This window comes from Tachysurus fulvidraco, chromosome 17 (genome assembly GCF_022655615.1).
Source record: "Tachysurus fulvidraco isolate hzauxx_2018 chromosome 17, HZAU_PFXX_2.0, whole genome shotgun sequence".
NCBI classification, from domain to species: Eukaryota; Metazoa; Chordata; class Actinopteri; order Siluriformes; family Bagridae; genus Tachysurus; species Tachysurus fulvidraco.
Genome location: NC_062534.1, coordinates 5,119,782 through 5,142,971, shown reverse-complemented (window position 1 = coordinate 5,142,971; position 23,190 = coordinate 5,119,782). Strand labels below are relative to the sequence as shown.

Here is a 23,190-nt window from a genome sequence, read left to right as displayed (position 1 = left end):
AAAAGAATAAGGCTTATAATAACGGTGATAGTAATAATATTAATGGCCACTAGATGGCGCCAAAGATCTCATTATTATTATTATTATTATTATTATTATTATTATTATTATTATTATTATTATTATTATTATTATTATTATTATTATTATTATTATGTGGATGTCTTTTCTTATCACGACACTGCCAATGTTGCCAGATCCGTGGATTTCCCACATTATTGGTATACGTTTGAATTGAGGATTTACTTTTTACATTAATTAAATTAATGAAATTCTGCAATTCAGATAGCCCGATGACGCCTGAGACGCGTGACCCGAGAAGTTCAGATAAGTGGTAGAAGATGAATGAATGCAATTCATATAATTACCTACCTGATGTGTTATTGTTACCTCACTCACTATACTAACAATATATATTTCCTGTTATTATTTACCAGTCTTTTGATTATGTTATTATAACATTGTGCATATTTTATAGGATTTATCTATAGGAGCTGTTTGGGAAAACTGTGTTCTCTAATTGCCCCGCATTAATATTCAATGATCAGCTATAACATTAAAGCCACCTGCCTAATATTGTGTCGCTCTGACTCATTGAGCTGTGATGCACTGTGTTCTGACACCTTTCTCATAGCCAGCATCAAAGTTTGAAGTGATTTGTACTACAGTAGCTCTTCTGTGGGATCTGCCCTTCACTCCGTGTTCTCCCCGATCAGTGAGCCTTGGCCTCATGACCATGGCTCTGGTTCAACAGTATTGTGCAACTTTATAAATATTGTAGCATAGCATCGATGATCATGATGTTTTGGTTTTGTTTTGTTTGGTTTTGTTTTTAAATGTGATTGTTAGATATTTTGCATTTTAGATAAGGTTTGCTTTGACTAACCGTAGACGGAGACCTAACAACCTTTCCCCGATTCACATTGCAGTCAGCTTGGCAATGACATGAGGCAATGTCTGATCCTTCGAAATTACCAGTAATTATCAAACTGTCCAGACTTAAATCCCACACCTGCAGTAATCTTTACTGTAGCCACAAAGTAATTTTCTGAATAATATTCCTGAACCTTAATAACTGGATGGTAACTATAAGGAAACCTTTTAAGAGATCAAACAATAATTTCAGGTGTGTTATAAAACGGAAATTTTGATATTCTGAGTAAATGTGATCCATTTGGAGGGTAGAAAAGCAAACCACACAAAGAGTAGTATCCTTTTGGAGCTTGAGGCTTTAATTAGGCGTTAAAGACAGCTTGCTTAGTCTTGGAGTTAATGAATGGTTTTGTGTCCCTGGAAATCAAAGACCACAAGGGAGAGCTGTGTTGTTTAGACTAGTCCTCTAGCTGCAGATACTGATCTGGTGTCTCTGAAAGGCTTGGGTAAAGTCTTTATGTTTTCATGATCATGTTACACCGTGTGTGTGTGTGTGTGTGTGTGTGTGTGTGTGTGTGTGTGTGTGTGTGTGTGTGTGTGTGTGTGTGTGTTTGTGTGTTGAAGGTGTGGGAGGAGGGGCTCAGGGGTTGTACCTTAAGTCATGAGACTACAATATATAAGGAAATGTGATGTCTATTATAAAGCAAGACACCACGCATAGAAACAATTGTTATCTGCACACAACAGCGGCATAGTCAGAGTGTCAGAAAACATCGAAAAAGGCTTTAAGCTAGGCCATTAAATATAACATGTCATATATCTGCAGTCAATTGAAATCAATTTTATCTATTTCATAACCAAAAATCTGCACTACATGAAACATTCGTTCCTATTTCCAAATATGTAGATTATTGTTGAATTTAAAATTTTTATACTAACAAATAGCATCAGAGAACAGATTCCAACCCGTTGTTCATTTATTGAGTGTAAAGATTTTAGGTTTCAGTGTCCAAATTTATCCATATTTATTAATACAAAGGTTTGGATTTTTAAAAACACATGCAATTATTTGGAAAAGTTCCAAAAGAAAAAATAATTGTTTAAATATTAGCAAAGATCATGAGCAAAGATTAATGATGCTATCTATTATTTAACAAAATTTCCTGTAGTGTCTATTGTACTGTTGAAGCACTCGTGTTTATTTTTTGTTCCTGGTGGTCTTGCGGTTAGAATCTCCTGCTCCTGCCCCTGCACCACCATGGCCTGGGTTTGATTCCTGAGCCCGGCCTGATTCGTGATTCATGAGAAGTGAAGGCCAGGGTGTACTGGGAGGTTTCCATCAGGAAGGGCATTTACCAAACAGTAAAACCTGTTCCAAATCAAATATGTGTTCAGAGTATCTGCTGAGATGATGCAGCCAAAACAAAAACCTGATGCAAACCTGAAAGACAGAACTGTTAATCCTTAAAGAGAGAAAGTGTGCTCACCAGCAAGAGGTGAAATCATACTTTCAGCACAAGCACATTGTTATTCCTGCCAATCCGTTTCATTTCAATTTTCCTTTTTTTTTTAAACGAGGCAAAGGTAATAAAGCACAGCGTTACACCTGGAGCTGCTGCTTATCCATTCAGCAGAGGAAATTTCCTTCCAGTGCTACTAAAATTTATAAGCAACAAAAGGTTTGATGGCAAAAACATGACACTCACAGGAATGACATTCGCATATCTGTGTTCGTGCATCCTCACTTCAGGAAAATCACTTTAATCCAATGAACATGTCACAGGCAATTGTTATCTTTAGTGAGCGTGTTACTACATTTATAGCTTTAAATTTACAGTTTGTAAAAGTGCGGTTTGTAACAAATATCTATATATTAAATTTAAAGGTGCGGTTTGTACTTTTAAGACATTTCTAAAGAGTTTCCAATTTTTTCTACATATAGTAGAAAAATTGTGATTCATAAAAGACTATAATGGATCTGGGGTTTTTTTTGTTTTTTGTTTTTCATTCTACGCATTTTTTTTATTATTATTTTCTGGCCCAGAAATAAACCCCACCCCTATCAGATGATCAACTCTGCCCCTTTTCCTTAAAAGGCAATGCACAATGTAGATATCGTTGTAACCGGATTGTTTGAAGGGCACCGTTAGGTAGAGGTGTAAGTTCAGACTGTGCTTTAAAAAATGACAAATGGCTTCTTTAAACTAATAAATATTTCAACAGCAATTGCTGATTCAATGTAACTGCTGTTTTAATTGCTGTTTATTTATTTAAACAAATGATTTTTTTAAAGTAATTCTGCTGTAAGTTTGTTAGCAAACATATACCATGATGCCTCATATAAAAACGTCTCTTTAAGGTAAAAATCTACCTTTAAACTTCTCTTTACACAAACATGTCAGCTGTAATGAATCCGGTTACTCAAACAGTCCTCACTTTAAGGAAACAACTCCACATTTATTAAAAGGAGAAAACGATTAAATACATCATATATACATCTTTTCAAAGGTGGTGAGGGGAACAAAACAACAATTATATAAGATTATTAGCCTAATGATGTTAAGGAGCTCATCCTAATTGGCCCAGTATAAGAGTTCAGTCTTAGTGGGCTTATTTAAAGTGTACTAGTGGAGGGCACTGTTGGTCAATTCATTCCACAACTGAAGTACTTTTGTCTCAGTGCTGTTGTGAAATGTAGATAATAATAATAATAATAATAATAATAATAATAATAATAATAATAATAATAATAATAACAGTAATAAAAGAAAATGTCGATAACATTTGACGTGTTCAAAAATCGACTATGAAAAATGATGTCTGCAAAAAAGTATGTGATTATTTGTCGATACACTATAAAAATGTGTTTTCAAAAAGTGTCTTTGTATAAGCTGAATGCAGGAACTGCAGAATATTCCTGCAGAACTGGTGCGTTAGATCACCACTCGCTGTGACCTTTGACATCTTCTTTAGGTATTATATAGGACATGGCCTTGCAAATTGGCTCTGTGTGTAAACGAGCATCACTGCTGCACCAGGCAGTTGTGTGGCGTGCACTCAGACTGTTCCTCCAGCTCGGGGCAGGGGGTGCCGCTGTTAGCAGGTTTCAAGAGGATGTAGCGGGTACGATGGCGGACTCCTCCTCTGGAGCATGGCCCCAAACACAGGCCCCAGGACGACCACATGGAGACTTCGCAGTCCAGCGGCGTCTCTGTAACGGCACACAGTGGGCAGTGTCACAAAGCAGCTTTACAGGAAACATAGATTTAGATCCCTAATGAGCAAGCCAGATGCAAAAAAAGGAAAACTCCCTGAGCTGACATGAGGAAAAAACCTAGAGAGGAAGCAGGGATCCATGGGAAGGGATCCAAAAAGGGATCCATTCACTTCTAGGTACAGTGAGATTATTAATCATTACTCTTCTACAAAGTGTATGTTGTAAAGTATTGAAATATTCCGTACGAGCATCACAGCCTTAATGATTACAGCAGCAGGTAGGTACAAGTCTACAGCATCCAGGTGAGATTATTTACTGAAGCAAGGGTTTAAACTGTAAACAGGCAGGGAATGTAAGACTCTGGCATAAAAAAAAGCCCTATTGGAAAATGCCAGCTGGTCTGTATTACAGTAGCTACATCAGCATATTTTGCTTAAACTAATTCAAATTAACTTAATGGATTGAAACAAGATTCTAAACAACAGGGTTCTAAACAAGCATCAGGACAATTTTGTTTGTGCTGACTCTGCGACTCGTCCAAACCTTAAAACTAATTCCAAATGTTTGCTGTTGATTCTCTACACAACCACAATTGGAGGGGTAATTTTACACAATTGTCCATTTACCATAAATGTAGTTAAAGGTATTCGGGTGTATAAATACTACACGTTTTGCACTGGAGTTGAGAGTATGAGATAAATATCACTAAAGAGTAACAGCCCAGAAAAAAAATCTTTTCTGTGATAAATTAAGTAGCGTAACTGGTGGCTGTGTTATGTTGTGGATGCCATTATTTGCCAAGAGCAAAGAAATACAAAGTTTATCTAATGAAATGATTCTCTCCTGATGAGAGTGGGCTCTTTGATGATGACTAAGCCACAGGGCAAGAGGGGCACGGGCAAGACTGTGGGTCATTACTGAAGAAGTGGATAAGGTTTGAAGTAAAGGTGTAATTAATTTATGATTTATGAATTGACACATTGATATAAAAAGGCAACTATTAAATGAAATGAGCCAAATCAATTACTGTCCAAAAACGACAGTAAACTTACAGAAATCTGGTGTTTAAAAATAATTTTTTTTAAAACTATTGTGCCAGCAAGGTGATTTGTCCAGAACTTTGATATTTAAAATTGTCCTCATCATTTGTGCATTAAAGGAAGGCTGAACCCAGATTTTAAAAAAAGATGGTCAAATCATACTATATCGTAGCAGGTTCATATCATATCATAGTGGTTGTTTACGTATCATATCATAGCGGTTGTCTTCGTATCGTATCATAGTGGTTGTCTATGTATCATATCATAGCGCTTGTCCTTGTATCATATCATAGCGGTTGTCATCGTATCGTAACGGCGTTAGTGTCAAGTATCACACAGTTGCTGTATTATATCGAGGGAAAGCCTGAGGGTTCCCATCTCTAGATTGAAGCTATATTGCCCTTGAAAATATATTGCCCTTGAAAATGACTAAAAAATATTAAACACAGAGTATAGATTATGTTCAATGTTTTACTAGAACCAAAACAAATATGTTGAAAAAGGGTTGTGTGGGTATGTGTTCTATTAAATTATTTTTAATTGAATTCAGTTTATTTGTATAGCACTTTTAACAATTCCCATTGTCTCAAGGCAGCTTTACAGACGTACAGTATGGAAACAGAAGAGAGAGAAATAAATAAACAAACAAACAAACAAACAAATAAATAGATAGATAGATAGCTAGATAGATAGATAGATAGATAGATAGATAGATAGATAGATAGATAGATAGATAGATAGATAGATAGATAGATAGATAGATAGATAGATAGATAAAGTAGAAGAAAAATAAGAAGAAAAATAAATAAATAAATGAATATATACAATTAAAGTTTAAAATTAATTAAAAATATATTCATTTAAGGTCGCATGAAAACTCCCTGAGAGGATATGAGGAAGAAAACTTGAGAGGAACCAGACTCAGAAGGAAACCAAGCCTCATTTGGGTGACACTCTACAGTAAATAATGGAAATGTAAATAATGTTATTTAACCGAGAGCTCCTGAGGAACTAATGGGTCACCACAAACTCCGAGTTCAGTACAGTCCTGATTGCTGATAAAGACCAGACCATACAACTGACTGACAAAACATAGGTTCAAAGAAGGCATGATGGTGTTCCGACCTGCAAATTGTGGGGTTTTGCTGAGTTGAGGCAGGATATGATTGGACACGTGGTTGTGTTGACGGATGGATGATCGAGGCTGTTTTTTTAGCCAGATGGTGGCTAGCGGCGGAAGCTCAGACAGCCGGGGGTAGTAGAAAGAGTTTGCAGGATGATTCGGCTTCTGAGATGTGATCTGTAGGTTGAAAAGAAGCAACAAAGAATGTTTTCAACAGTTTTTTGTATCATACCTTCATTACCTACCTAATCTATCACAGGACATTTTGGACAGAAATATTCACATTTTAGAGTCACAATTTAGAGTCGCTAATTCACCTACAGTTCTATTGGGAGGTTAAAAAAAATAAGTTCAGAATATTAAAGACATATTCTCTGATATTAAAGACAAGCTAAACTCAAAAATACCAGAGATGGTGGGGACAGAGCACCGACATCTACAACTATGTGTAGTACATGTTCATTTCCGTTCCCTGTATTCTTATTTAACACTTTTTAGAGATTCCTACAAGTGTATGATGTAATGATTTATAATCCCTGAAGAGGACAGGTCCCTAAGACTGCTTCCTGTCAATGAGGTGTTTCTTTGCTTTAGTAGCCTCTATCTTATGATAAATCTGGAGCATCATCAGTGGCCAGTGGATCTGTTGCAACCCTTGATGATTGTGGATCTGGTATATAGTAAACATATTGTAATATCAGTTTTGGAAAAGGAAATGTATATGATCTATAGTGCTGACTCCAGTACCTTGACTCGGAGACTGTAAAGCACTGGCCTAGACTTATACCAAGGTGTTATTTACAAAGATGTCTTGGGTAATTACATACTGTATACTGTATCTGTGTAAAAACATACTGAATATTAAGGTCTCACCATTGTGATATTCTCAGGGGGAACTGTGGGAAAATTGGGCGAAGAGAAAGTGAAACCGCTGTCCGTCCCGGCATCAAATGGATGCAGGTCGAAAGTCACTTCCTCTTTCCATTGGCCAGCTTCACACAGGCTTAAGCTGTCCACCCCAACAAACCAATCAGGGCTGGGAATCACTTTCACCATCAAGGAGAGCTGTGTGAGAGAGGGTTCATAATCAGAGACACGCATACACACACACACACACACACACACACACACACACACACACACACACACACACACACACACACACACACACACACACACACACACACACACACACACACACACACACACACACACACAATCTGACAGCCTTCCTTCTGGCAATATACTTTTCTGTCCTGAATATGCCCTACAATGTTAGAGCAATTGACTTCATAGTTCACATCTGAAATGTCTCTTTAAGGCCATTCCCAATAGTTTCCAGTCGTTCCTGTGTTTGTTAGGCTGCTGATTTTTTTTTCTTTAAATGGTGATGAATGTTTCCTGTTGGGTTATGACCTAATGCAGGAAAAGCCCTCGGTCAGAACAGATGCACACACTCTTTATATCGCTTACTCACACACAGTCCTAAGGGACAGGTCTATTTGAAGATTAGAGCGAAAGTTATTATATAGCCAAAGTTCTTGAGCGCATACAGTAGATTGCAACCAAATGGATAGACGTTACTGTGTAATACTGGCACCGGTACTGAAATCAAAGCATTATTTACTCATGAGGTAGCTGAGGTTACTCCAAGGCAATGATCAGGCATCAAGTCAAAACCCATAATCTCTGTTATTATTCAAATTTGGTCTTAAATACCTATTAGATTACTGACATTAGAAAAGGCATTAGTATGAAACCGATCTTTCATTTGGCGGTTGTTAATGACGCACACAACAGAGCACAGTTTCAACTTTTTTGATCGATGAATCTCAGCTACGGAACAGTCCGTCTGGAGTCAGACTTGTTTTACACTTCCTTTTCTCTCTCTCTCTCTCTGTCTCTCTCTCTCTCTCTCTTCTGTCCTCCGCCTCCTCTTTTTCTAGCGCTGTGGCTTTTCCAGGAATGCATCCTGCTATAACAGTTTGGCTGGCACGTAAAGCCAGTGTGGTTACATCTGTCTGCAGCCTAGTTCAGCTGATGGACATCAGTCTGAGGCTTTGAGATGTGTGTGCACACACAAATACACACACAAGCGCATGCAATCATAAATCCATGATACGCACTTGATGTTCTTCCTCTTTTCTCAACGTGCTTAAAGTGTCAGAAACCACTGAAGCAACCTTTAATTCACCATCACTGAGTATCACTGAATTTTCACATTACCTCTGAAATAATATTACCATTTACTTTCCTTTTGCATGACACACAATTCCTGCATATAAATATTTACCAGCTGAGATTTTTTTAATGCGCCCATTCATCTTAAGTGTTTATATAATTGTGGTTCATGGGGCTCTCTAAACTAAATCCATCAATTTATATTCCAGCCCTTACTCTGCCATTATGTGGTTGGCCAAGTGAAAGTCAGTCCTGTCATAGATGATGGTCTAATATGAGCTTTGCACCAGTACTGGAGTACTGTACTTCCCTCTGGAGACAGTGATACTGAGTGAGAAGGTTAGGTAAGACAGCAGGGTCACCTGATATAAATGAGCTAGCAGGGATAAGTCTTTCTATGATAAAAATACATCAATATTAGCTTTCATTTTTCACCTGCACATGTTTTGGATTCTTGTGAAATCAAATCACACCATGACTGGGAGGAAAAATAGACAGAATGATAAAGAAACAGGTCTAAGCCTGATTTCTTTCTATCCCAGGCTGTAGAGTCCCACAGATTATCAGTGTCTTTATGGCAGGTGATTGCACAGATTGACGAGCTTGCTAGATTTAATATTTCTTTGGACTGAGAATTTTTTATTGGTTTGTGGACCAGAATCAGAAATCGAAAATTATAGGAATTCCTTAGACAAGAATGGATTATACACTAAAAACAAATGCAACAAAACTGTAGTACAAACAAAAAATGTATACAAAGATAATCTGGATGAATATAACCAAATTATAATATTGCATGTGGGAAACCGAGTAGCAGTAACAGAGGAATATTGCACTACAACTATTGCACATTTTTTGCACTATAACTATTATAAGTCTTCTTTTGTCTGATATGTCTGAACTAAACCAGACAGTTATTGAAGTGAACAGAACAAATTCAATAATGGAAGAATAAGAATTGTATCTGAAGCTCAGTTGGCAGAGGACGTTCGTTTTCACTATAGACTTAATGTAGGTCTGGCACCTCAGGTCTTGTGGGATTGTAGAACCCAGGAACCTCAATGACTCCACGTCTAACACTGTGCAGTTCATTATGGTGTGCGTGTGTAAGAGGTGTCTACTGAAGTCTACTGTCAACTCTACTATTTTGAGCAGGTTCAGTTCCAGTTTGTTTTGACTGCACCAGACAGCCAACTATTCGACCTCGGGCCTATTAGTCTCCGTAAGCAAACTCATGACCATCCTGGATAACGCAAATGATTGTGCTGTCATCTGCAAGCTTCGGGAATTTGACAGGAGGCTCTGTAGTCATGCTGTCATTATTGGGAAGCACCAGTGTTGAGTGTGCATGAGCTGAATGTGAATTTTTTCAGATTTACCTGCTGCAGGAAGCTGTTGATCCTCTCACAGTTGGAGGTAGGCACAGTGAGCTGGATCAATTTAAACTCTAGGAGGTGTCTTAAATGCCTAGCTGAAGTCTAGGAGAAGGATCCTTGTATAGGCCCATGTATGGTCAAGGATAGTCCGATGTTGCTCTTCATCCAGCATCCATTGACAAGCTTGTCTAATTAAAAAAGACAAGCAAGGGGCCATGGATGTCCTTCAGGTGTATCAGCAACAAGCTCTCAGCTGTTAAGGAGACTGGTCTGCAGTCTTTTAGCCCTGTGCTCCTGGGTTTTTCTTTTGGGATGGGGATGACTGTGGAGAATTTGAAGCAGGAGAGTACTTCACATTGCTCTGGCAATCTGCTGTGAAGATGGCGACTGCTGATAACAGGATATCAGACAAGTGATTGAAGAAAAGAGATGTTAGACAAGAGATTAAAACACATTCTGGGTCTGGTGCTTTTCTGCACTTATGTTTCAGGAAGACCTGATCATACTCACAGATCCTAAATGCAGTTAAAGTGGATATTGGTGGGTATGTGGAGAGATTATTGTAGTAGGTATGGAGGATAGGGCTGGTAGTGTCACATCTACAACAGAGCATGTTCTGTCCACAGAGTGGGGGAAAGATGGTGGCCTCCAGCTGGCAAGATCTTTAAGGCTTTTCCACACCGTCGCAGAGTCGTTAGCTCTTACAAGCAACTTAAATCTCATTTGTTAATGTCTCTCTGGCCTGATTATACAGGATTTGTCCCTGTGTCTGTGGGTTTCTTCTTTGGCTTTAGACAAAGGTGTTTGAGTTTTCCAGTTATCGATGGTTTGTCATTGCACCATGTTAAGCAGATGTTCGTCGGTACACACATATCATAACAAAAACTGATGTATGATGTTATACAGTCATTGTCAGTTAGTATTTTGAGGTTGGTAAATGCAGATTCTTTTGAGGTTGGCTTAGCAGATTTTAGTTTGTAACACGTCATAAGCAGTGATTGAGAAGGAGGAGCATGTGAAATATAATTGTGGGTGTAATGAATGTAAATGAGGCTGATTATTTACTTTATCATTGCTTTTTTCCCCGAAATGACTTAAAAGGAGAAAGTTAAAATCAGTAGAGCATTACGTTCTTGAAACACTTAAAAAATTGAGATCAGCTGTAAGCTTTAAGTATGTCTGCGTGCGTGCGTGCGTGTGTGTGTGTGTGTGTGCGCGCGCGCGTGTGTGTGTGTATCAAATTGCTCCACATGGTTCCTATGATCCACATTGTCGAGAAGTTAATAGATTAGATTTTAGCCTCCCATCTAATATTATGACCACATCACAATATCACAGTATTCATACTTATGGTCAGTTTCTGCACTTATCTGACTGCAATGTCCTCAGTGACCTGGTCATTTGATTAACTGGAAGTATAAAGCAAAAGGGAGTTACGATCTTCTGTGATCTCTGTAAGAGACTTTGAAGTGCCAAATTCTTAGTGTGTCGAATGACACGTTCCTGCATGCTGCGTATATAATATTGCTGAGCTGAGAGCCGGGTAGACAAAGACGTGCATTCAACAGGTGTCCAAGACTTTGTTAGTTTCTACTCATGTGTCTCCATTATAGTTTCCCAGCATGCACACATAAACACAGATACACACACACACAGATGGTTCTTCCACCTTCAGGGCCACCCTAACCTTCCTGGCAGGTCTAAAAGCAGCAGCCATCCCGACGTCGGGTCATGTGACCTGTCGCTGTCATTTAAAACCCACTAGAAATGACAGGCATGTGCCCAAGAGAAATAGTATCCCTTTTTTCGGTGCTCCTCTGTGCTATTTAGAAATGATGCCCAAGTAATAAAGATATTTAGGTCACCATTTCCAGTCACGCTTGTTTTAGTCCCTGCATCCAAACATCCTTTCGAGTAATAAACTTGTCAGGAGCCGTGAGTCACAGGAAAGCCAGACTCGAATGAAAATAAACAACAGACAAAAGATCTGAAGAAATAATCAAGAAATCATTCTCCAGTTTTAAAAGAGGTCAAAAAGATTGCACTGGAATGAAGGAGGCAAGGGAAAGGTTGTGGTTTGGAGGTGCTATAAACCAACGCTGGTTCTCAGAGTCATTACTGCAGCTATAAAGACATGATATAGGTTTTGGCCCTTAGTAGGGGCAAGTTTGTGTGTTCTTGAGTTTAGCTGATGGTTGAAACAATACAGTATTTTGAAACACTTTCTTAGAAAAAGGGTTCCTCTAGCACCCAACGTTCTACTTGGAACCTTTTCTGAATGTGCAATCCTCTCTTGTTAGTCTACATACTGTAGAAACCTCTCCCAAACCCCAAAAAGCCATAAAGGAGCATTTAGGGAACTAACTGGGACCTTTGTTTAGTTGGTGCTGAACCAGATGTTTTAAATAAAGTGTGATGCCCTTAAGCACCAACAAAGTGTGAAATTCCTGTTATATTCTACTAGGTGTAAAGTTGCGAGAAATCCTAGCAGTGTTAAGTTGCCACTGTTGGGTCCTGAAGTGAGACCCTTAACACTAAACGTCTACACAGATGGCCTTTGTTTCATAGTGGAATATGCAAAACATAGCATTTTATTAAGCTGTATCAATCCAAACCACTGATTAAAAACTCTTTGGGGGAAGCCTTTAAGTTCTATGTACTTTTAAACAGGAAAACCTTGGAGTCTTTGGATTTGATTTGAATGGTACTATTGTACAATTAACTATGAATTGTGACCAAAAAGTGTTAAGCAATTCAAAACTTAAGTCTGTTAGATGGTTCAAAGTGGCCTCGATGACAGTTTTGTACACTCTTGGCCTCCTCGTGGAGGTTTAACGATGTAGCCATCTAGAGTGCTTTTCCACCAGTATTGAAGTTCCCACATGTTCAACACTTATTAGAGTTTTAAGATTTTTTTTATTATTAATTAAAAATAAATTAATGTTTGTCTAAGAAATCTAGAATAAGTCTTTGGATCAAAATGTCTTTAAAATCTTAACTGGCTGTGTCCAACTTTTGGCTCAGTTCATAGGCCTTATACAGTATCTTCATTTATGACAACAAACTGTACATGATATGGTTAAGACTTTTTATAAGTTTGAGACAGTTTTTGAGTTTTTGTTCTTTCTTGTCCATTCAGTATTGGTATTAAATGAATTCTCCAGTGTTTTTCTTTTTTTAACCTATGTACATTACCTCTGAAGAGTATGATTCATGCATGATTCCCACAAACAAGAATGTCATCAGATATTTCTGTACTGAGAAATGAAAGGAAAAATTATTTACCAGGAACTCTCACACACTCACTTTTAGGGCAGTTGTTAAAAAACATGTACATCATTTTCAGGAGTGTTGATATTATTTTTCAGCTGTGATTCAGCGTAGCTCTACACTGTAAGTAATCACAGCTGTGCTGATAGTCAGGATAACCGTACAGCTGTGGGTATGATAATGCTTCCATAGAGCACTGCTAAAAACACATAATTAACACCGAGTAAGAAGCACACAATTTGCCCAAATGTTCCTGTTAGCAAAAATAGATTCTGAAGAATCCACACTCACTTTATAGCACAATTAGACATACATTATAGACGTAGAAGATGATAAAGTATTTCTTTAAGATCAGTATTAAGGAAATGTTAGGTACCAGTGGGTTCCTGGGCTGCAGAACGAGTTCAGTGGAGCTGTGGCCGACTCCAGTTGGGATCCCTGCTGTGCGGTACATGGACCCCACTACCCTCCGCTTCCTTGCTTCTTTTGCCCCCTTTACCAGCTCAACCGTGACACCGAGCTCAGCAAAACTCTTCACACCAGGGCTTGCCATCGCTCCTTCCTGCCACAACTGGTACCGCTCATTATGGGTGACAGCTGTAGAGAGAAAGAGAGGACACATGGGATCATTTTTTAATCTGAGAGACGTGTTACAGAAATCCGGTTGGATTTTTAAACCGAAAGAGATTTCTAATAAAATTCAGTAAACCAGACAACTATTAATATTTACATGCTGGACACAAATCAGCAGGTTTCACCACTCTACAGCTTCCACATACTTACCCGTACATACCAGATATGATTCTTCTTCTCAGCCACCTTATGTAGAAAAGAGGGTGGCTAAAACATGTATAGAGTTATTCAAAAATAGTCCTTGCGACCATAAAAGCACGTAAAAGCTCAGAGTTGATTAGAGTGTGTATTTAAAAAAAGAAGTAAAAACATACTAAAATGTGAACATAAACACAATCTACATTACATGTGGATTTTTTCCGTACTTCAGTCTAAACTCTCACCTGGATCCATGACCAACATTAGCACGCTTCACCTCCTAAAATAAGCTATTTTCCAGAAGCCTGTATGATTCCATTTTTTTCCTTATACACTTGAAAAAAACCATTTGGTAGGTTTAAGGTCTCCAGGAAGCAAGTAAAATCTATCCTGTTTAATAAACCACAAAACTGCACTAACAAAACAGACCCATAAGCTCTATGGCTTTTTATTACAATCTTTTGAGGGAGCAATGTGCAGAGGTTATGGTGGCTTTAAAAGTCATTAGGCATATCCTTTATGTCCCACTGCGTGTTATGTAGCTACAAGCCGTCATGGCAGATATTCAAAGTGAGGTGAGGAAGGGCAGGGAGAGAGAAAGTGAAAGAGTGTCAGCAGTGATGACATGGTTCATCCGTCCACATGCAGCGTCTGACCGGTTTGGCATGAACATGACTAGTCAGAGCCAAGCATCGCAACCTCAGACAACTCAACCACAAACCCACAGCAATCCCCCATTCTCTCGTTACCATCTCTGTCTTTATCTCTAAGCCATCGTGCATGACTATTCAACTTTAATATGACTATAATTGCAAACCGAACGATTATAACATGCGATATGGAGACCCAGACTGTTGGAGGAGAAACTCCAGTAACCTGGTGTTAGTCTTGCAGACGGTCGCGCTCCATCCTCTGGCTATAAATGGTTTAAATGTCTTGGCCGGATCCATCAGGCTCTGCATCCTCTCCTGACCTGGGAGCTGGCAAAGCTCAGATGCCCTGCACACAGATTCTTATTATATGTGTGCCAGGGAGCACTTGTCATTAAAGCAAATGGCCATTGCAGACCTCTGGGCTAAGGATGTCATATATATGCAATATGTTTATCTAAAAGGGTGTAAAAGGTCAGCCTCTCCAGTCCTCTTTTTCTTTTTTTTCTCTGGACATCTTTCCTAAACCTCCACTTTGGATACATGGAACCTATGGGGTAACGTGCGTCATCTGGTAGTACTTATTTGCCCCCCCCCCCCTTCTGCTTTCCTCATTATGCTGTCTTACTCCCATATGGAGGAGGTGCTGAGGGAGATGTGTGTCACTGGGATGGGTTAACAGGCCAGATGCGAGGCTTCAGCATCCTGACTCATCATGGCATGAGGCAGTTTCTACCCTAAACCAAATACTCTGTTTCCCTTCATGACACTTAAAGGCTCACAGAAAGGTTTCACAGGTTCCATCTTCTCCTTGAACTTACCTACAAGTTTGGACCACTGCGCAGGAGGTCGGAATAAAGGGTACTGTTTTGGGAACATCTGCGGGCTCCACTGACCAGTGAATACTAGGATGTAAGAGGCGGGTCCTCGGGCGGTGCACGCCGTCCCATTGGTAACTTTTAGAGGGGATGCACAGGAGAGGCTCAGCTTCAGGAGCACAACAAGCAGGTGCTGCAGCCACCCGGGGACGAGGAGCTCAGAGGGCATCATCATCATCTGCAAGAGAGAGAAAAGAGAATTTTTTTTCAAAATAGCGTTTTCCCTGATTTAATTTACTACATTATTGTACCACAGCGCCAATAACATCCAGAAAAATATGACATCTTTTCACATGAAAATTTCTTGAATATATTCAAATGTATTGAGTATTTCTAATTTCTAATAAATATATGATTACAGACATTTCTTCTTCGTTTCACAATATATTCGAGAAAAAAAACTCACTTCTTTCTTAAAACAGATGTTTTAAGATTAGCCAGATTATCTGCAAACAATGAGCTGAACTATCCAAAATTGGGTGTAGTAATCTAATTTACTGTTTACTGTCATTTTATAATGGAAAATACCAGATACATGTGACTTTAGTGAAGATATTTTTCAGATTTAGTGTTACTATTTCTATAGCAACAGCTCATTCACAGGGACTTGTATGGCAGATGCAAACACTAATAGCTGATTTAAAAAATAAAAAAAAGTAAAAAATTTTATTTAACCATGGTAAAAAGATTATTGGAGGTGTGGGGGTGGGGGTGTGTTTGTAAGATAGTTACTGTTTAAGGTTAATCTTTGGATAAAGAAGGGTTATATTTAGGTTTGGTGCAAAAATTTGGAATACTGCTTTACTGGATGAACTAAAGCTCAGAGGCTTCTCTCATAATCAACAAGATTTCAAAATGCAGATCAAGTATCTGAACGCAGTAAGACTCCAAATAAGCTGCTCTCTAATTCAGAATCGAATTCTATTTTTAAAAAAAATCAGCAGCTCGTTGCATAACTTCACACCAAGTATCCGATTGGCAGAAATGCCTTTCAAATCCTGTGTGATTAAAAGCTGAAGACTGCGTGTGTAATATGCAGTTTATTTTGGCCACTTGTTAAGCACTCAGGTACGAGTACACTGGCTGGATTTATTTGTGTCTTGTTTGTCATCTCGAGCCTAAAATGACCATAAAGAGTCGAGGTATGTGGAGGATTTTGTTATGTCGCGTTTGATCATGCCCCTGTTTTAGTGCTGCATGTGTGAAGATTAGCCAAGTCACGTTCCATAATGTGCTTGGCTGCACTTGTCGTTTAAGACAAATTCATCCCGTTTAATAATGCCAGAGCTTTTTTATAAAGAGTGAGCTTTGGTTCATGATCCATCCTGGAAAACAAGTCTAAGCTGCAGAAGGCCAGATGAGGATCTCACTGACTAAGCAGGACAGATGTAGACAGTAGTAGATAGTAGAAAGTGTTTCTCTGTCTGTAGTGGCTCATAAATCAGACAGTTTGCCACCCCGGCAAGCTCTCTGTCATCTCTCCTGCACAAAACGTTCTCACATGTACACACACGTCCTGATTTACTGCCTGACTGAATTTAAATAGCAGCATAAGAGCAAACCTAACATGACTGAGCTATTTTCATACTGCATATGTGCGTCTGCGTGCGTCTTCTGGTGTGCATGAAGCAAAAAACAAAAGCTGAAGGGTTCAGGACACGTGCCTTGTCTGTCAGTGCCACTTTATAAAGAGGTAATGCCACAAAGGGCACCGGGTCACTAGCACAGACCCAGACACCTGCCCACGCCTGACACCAACCGTCTGATTCCTCATACTAACTAATCAGCGTCAAAGGCTGTGCCCCTTATTCGCCTCCACAGATTTTCCATTTTTATGTTCTGCTTTTAAGCCTTGAGATCATATAAGTTTAAGTGATGAAGCATAGATGGCATTTTCGCTAACATTTATAGCCTAGAGGGACTGGGACAGTAATCCAGCTTGATTTAGGAAACAGTCTGATGTAGCCCAGGGTGCTGAAGGGTACAAGTGACCAGAACAGAAATAAGACACACTAAACTAAGAGGCGATATCGAGTCATCTGGAATGACTCAAACATCCCACTTTTAGGGTACGTCTGGCATTCTTCATCTTTTAAGAGAAGATTTAACCACAAGCATGACTTCTCAGAAGTGCACTTCCATAAATACCACGGACATTGCATTTACGTGTGGAACACGTGTGAAGAATCTGCTCCAGATATTTGCGGAAATTTAAGCACACGGCAATTTTCAAGAACTAAACAGTGATGTTTACACGACACCACCTTTCCCAAGCCTCCTCATTTTCTCTTCACCAGGTGTAATCCTAAATACTTCTTTCTATCCCAGGCTTGTGCATTAAACCATGCAACTATCAATGAGTTGATTAATAGAGACAATGTGCACATCAGTATCACTAGATTTAATATCCAAAGTCCAGATGGTGCTTCATGCTGTTCTGAGATTCAAAACCTTGTTGCAGAGCTGCATGGAATTGAAGAGGTTTGATCCAACCACCTAGTGTATATTATCTGTCTGTATCTGTATTCAATTGAATTCAATTCTGTTTTGTTTGTATAGCACTTTTAACGGGGAAATTGTCTCAAAGCAGCTTCACAGGAATATAGAAATTCAGAATAAAAATGACAAAGTTTTCAATCTAAATTTATATTCATCCCTAATTAGTAAATCAGTAGCAATGGTGGTGAGAAAAAACTACCTGAGGTGAAGGTAAAATTGAACCCAGCCTCATCTGGACCAAACTAGACCAAGAACAGTAACTTGCATTCAGTTTGGTAGTGAAGTGAATTCCGGCCCTCACATTTCTGCAACCTCACGTCCATCACTCCAGTTCATAATTGGTCTCAACTTCAGATGCATGGATCCCACAGTTATTTTCTTTGTACATATGACTTGACTCGAGTCAGACTTAAGTCGCGAATTTGAGACTTGAGACTTGCTTGACAAATATTAAAAAAAGACTCGACTTGACTTTGATTTGACATTCATGACTTGAGACTTGACTCTGACTTGAGTTAAATGACTCAGAGATGGGGACTCGACTTGACTCGAGTCAGACTTAAGTCACAAATTTGAGACTTGAGACTTGCTTGACAAATATTAAAAAAAGACTCGACTTGACTTTGATTTGACATTCATGACTTGAGACTTGACTCTGACTTGAGTTAAATGACTCAGAGATGGGGACTCGACTTGACTCGAGTCAGACTTAAGTCACAAATTTGAGACTTGAGACTTGCTTGACAAATATTAAAAAAAGACTCGACATGACTTTGACTTGACATTCATGACTTGAGACTTGACTCTGACTTGAGTTAAATGACTCAGAGATGGGGACTCGACTTGACTCGAGTCAGACTTAAGTCACAAATTTGAGACTTGAGACTTGCTTGACAAATATTAAAAAAAGACTCGACATGACTTTGACTTGACATTCATGACTTGAGACTTGACTCTGACTTGAGTTAAATGACTCAGAGATGGGGACTCGACTTGACTCGAGTCAGACTTAAGTCACAAATTTGAGACTTGAGACTTGCTTGACAAATATTAAAAAAAGACTCGACATGACTTTGACTTGACATTCATGACTTGAGACTTGACTCTGACTTGAGTTAAATGACTCAGAGATGGGGACTCGACTTGACTCGAGTCAGACTTAAGTCACAAATTTGAGACTTGAAACTTGCTTGACAAATATTAAAAAAAGACTCGATTTGACTTTGACTTGACATTCATGACTTGAGACTTACTTGTGACTTGCACATGTGTGACTTACTCCCACCTCTGATATTAACAAATGTCTTTGTCCCTCAAGATTCAAACCTCACCACACGTTCATGCCATCATGAAAGTAAAACGTTTACTTTTACAAATATATAATATATAATATATATTTAGGGCAGAAAACTGGTGAAAATGTATCTTTTATAATAAAGATTTTGTAATAATCACACTTTTTTCCACATTTGTTATTGCTTGGTGGCAAAAAAAAAAACCTTCAGTTAATTTTGTTAACATTACAGAGTGATAAAGAAATGAATCACTTTCTCAAACTCATTTTTTTGGCTTGGGGTTTCGGAACATTTCTTTCTGGTGTACTGACCATCACCAGGACCGTATTAAGAGCAAGAAGACAGTGTACCATTTAAGGTTAATTATGGGATTGAGGACGGATTAGATTTAAACTAAGTGTAACGTTCCAGTTCTTCCTGATTTCTATTCCTAAAACGGAGTACTAAACTAAGAGGTTTCAGAAAGATCGGCAAGATTTCAGAATGCAGATCAACCATCAGAAGGAAGTAAGCCTCCGAATACGCAGCGCTCTTTTGTGAATAATAAATAAATAATACAACAGTAATTATATAAATAAAAAAAATCAGGGTGGTGTGTAACATCACACCAAGTGTCTGATTTGCAGAAATGCCTTTTAAAGCCTGTAGTATCAAAAGCTGAAGACAGGGATTTGAATAATCTTGTACACATTACAGTGATTGAGCTAGAACAATATTACAATATTACTTATCTTGTTTACAAAGAAATATATCTAATCTATATCTATATCTATATATATATATATATATATATATATATATATATATATATATATATATATATATATATATATATATATAAAAAGTTATATAAAAGTAATAAAAGTTATAATATAAATAAGTTATATTTAGTTAGTTATATGGCATTTATTATTTGCCATACATAAATGCATTGAGTCTGTATGTGTGAAGTGTGTTGGGATGATAGATAAGAGATGAATTTGCTCACACTCATTTTGTATGGATTGGGTTTGGAAAACCTTTTTCTTGTGCACTGACCAGCTCATCGGGCCTGCATGCAAAGCAAGAAGTTGAATTAAGATCCGCAGATATTTACTGCTCTGCATGTCAGTCCAAAGAAACTCTACTTTGCTTACAACTTAAAAGCTGTTAAAAAAACTCCACTCAAATCTAATATTTTTTAACTCCTAGTGACACTGAATACACCTGATCATGCTGAATAAAGGCTTACAGATAGGATCAGGTGTGTTGGGAACAGGACCTGGAACTGAGATACCATGTTGTAAATCGATGGCAGATGCATTAATAAAAACTACTAATTATAGATCTGCAGCAACACAACATATGTTGCAATTATCAGGCGTTTTTATTTAACGTGTTAAAAATTGAGATTTGTAGGCAGGCATTAGATAATGGTGTTCTTCTCAGCTCTGGGAAAATTGCACCTTTAATGCAGTAAAACCTTGGCACTGAATTTTATTTCGTTCTGTGTAAATTCGGGACTTGGCAAGGTGGCTGGGTGAAAAAATGTCAGCCTTTAGCAATTACCTGATTATTATTACCTGATTATTATCAGTCAGACATTAGTTTAAACAATCACGGCCATCCACAGATAAAGTATACAAACCTCTAAAATAAAGACTTCGTAAAAAAAAAAAAAAGAGGCTAATTTGAGTCAGATGTTCTTCAGCTCAGGTGTCTGGACCCTCATCTGTGTATAGGAGAACACCCACAGCTTCGGTTACCTGATCGTCACAACAGAATTCTGAAATCTGGACGTGGGAAGAAATGGCTTGAAGAAACGTTACTGGAGCTTATAAGACAGGAAAGGGCTACAAAGGGATCTCTAAAAGCGTGGGCCCCCCATCAGTCCCCAGTCAGGCAAAAGAGTTTACAATCCAGCACTGTTGTTACTCTCCCCAGGCTATGGATGTCCTACAACCATCAGGCAATAAAATCCATCAATGTGGGAGCTCTAGGGTGACAAACAAGGGACCTGTAGGCAGATCCTGACCTCTATAACCTTGGTCTAGAGGGGAAAAATGTGGAACATGTGGGATTTCCAAAAAGGAAATATCCCTTTAAACTTAACACTGACGTCTGTGTCAAATTCAAATTGTTGTTGTGTGGATCATAAGCAAAATGCCAGTGCATCTGTCTGTGATCAAAAACACAAACGACGCCAAGTTATGCGACATGATGCAAAGAGGAACTAAAACAGGAATAAATCAATCACAAACTAGGTCACATGGTAGACAATTCATATTGTAGAATATAAAACCTTGGCCCAATCTGAGTCTTGTCCTCATATGAACTGAAAGTATGATCTGAAACAGGCCGTCCGAGCAGGTCGTCCTACAATCCACGTGCGATTTTGTAAATACTTCTTGTTTTACGCACCATACTGATCTGTAGCTACATAAAGAGAACGCATGACTGAAGGTTATTACCCATTAAAGTGCTTCCAATTGTTACTAAATAAAAAGGTTCACCAACCTTTACTAAAAGTGACCGTGATTGTTTTAACACATTTGTTCAGTTTATTTTAAATAATTATTTTTTTTCCTTACTGTTGACAGTTTAAGAAGAATTCGACCAAAAATGCGGACGATTCACAAACTTTTTCACACTGACCTAAAGCAAACCAACCGTTATTTGCCCTCCTGAGAAGACACACATACAACCTCAAACATCATCTCTGTCTCTCATGCTCTCTTCACCAGGCACGAACCAGACGCAATAAAACCAGGAGAGGAGGAGAAGCGCCAAAGAAAAGTGCTTGCGGGTTCTTAGTTAGCACGTAAAGTAAAAAGGCATGGAGTTGGAGACAGTGCAATTAGCAAACCACATGCAGTGCAGCACATGTATCTAAGCTACAGGTAAAGGAACATGCATTTCAACATCAGAATTACATGCAAACACAGATAATGATGTCATGGCCAAAACACGGAAAAGAGATAAAGAGAGAAAGAGGAAGGAGGAAAGGGAGTGTGTAAACGGTCAAGGAGAAAGCATGTGTTAAGTTACTCAGGAAGACGGCAGTGGACTTCAAAGAGAGAGAGAGAGAGAGAGAGAGAGAGAGAGAGAGAGAGAGAGAGAGAGAGAGAGAGAGAGAGAGAGAGAGAGAGAAGGAAGGAAGGAAGGAAGGAAGGAAGGAAGGAGGGAAGGCAGGAAGGAAGGAAGGAAGGACAGAGGAGACACAGAGAAGAAAAGCCGGCTTTCACAGACAGCATGAGTGCGAGAGACAGACAGACACACACGCACACACGCACACACACACACACACACACTCACTCTCATGTGCATTTACAGATGCCTGTGTGCTCGTGCTCACCTGGTCCAGAAGAGGATACAGCAGCACCAAGTTGGAGATGTGCAGCACAGAGCAGGACTCTCACTCTTCTCTACTTTGTCTCTCTCTTTGTCTCACTCTCCCCTCCTCTCCCTCTCTCTCTCCCTCTCTCCTTCTCTCTCTCCCTCTCTCTCTCTCTTCCCTCCCCTTCTACACCCCCACCCTTCACCTCTCCTTGTATGGATGCACACACACACACACGCGCACACACACTCACACACACACACACACACACACACACACACACACACACACACACACACACACACACACACAAACTTGTTTTTTTATGTCTCTCTTTCCATTTTCAGCCCACCTCTTCACTATTAAATGCAAACTCCCTCACCTCCAGCATTTAATAACCCACTAGGTGGATTCCTCATGATGAGGCTGAAAAGATGATTGTGCATCATTATGGTTTTCCATAAAACACATGCCATAATCCAAAAAATGTTGAGAAGCAGGTCAAAGAATGGTATTAAATGTTTACCATCTTAGACAGATGGATTAACCCTTTAAACACCAAGTTTCTATTCATTTTGTTGATTTCAAATACTGACAATTAAGGTAAATAAAAATACGCAAAGAAAAATATCAAAGAATAATCATCTTAAAACAAAGCCTTTTTCCTCAAACCGGGAAAATACAGTAAAAATTTTGTGGTA

General features: G+C 38.8%; 1 protein-coding gene across 2 annotated transcripts; it reads right to left on the bottom strand.

The window, feature by feature from the left end:
• Window positions 1-3,272: 3,272 nt before the first annotated feature.
• Window positions 3,273-22,639, bottom strand: spon2a (spondin 2a, extracellular matrix protein). 2 transcript variants are annotated; one of them, XM_047802030.1, is made up of 6 exons: window positions 20,162-20,182; window positions 15,323-15,557; window positions 13,457-13,677; window positions 7,127-7,318; window positions 6,256-6,430; window positions 3,273-4,084 (listed from the first exon to the last, which is right to left on the bottom strand). In XM_047802030.1, the coding sequence occupies exons 1-6, from the start codon at window positions 20,165-20,167 to the stop codon at window positions 3,897-3,899; spliced, it is 1,017 nt and encodes a 338-aa protein (XP_047657986.1). In that variant the 5' UTR covers window positions 20,168-20,182; the 3' UTR covers window positions 3,273-3,896. The 2 variants fall into 2 exon arrangements, with proteins under 2 accessions (XP_047657986.1, XP_027010320.1); XM_027154519.2 differs by lacking the exon at window positions 20,162-20,182 and adding an exon at window positions 22,508-22,639 and having other exon boundaries at window positions 3,276-4,084.
• Between the last annotated feature and the right edge of the window lie 551 nt (window positions 22,640-23,190).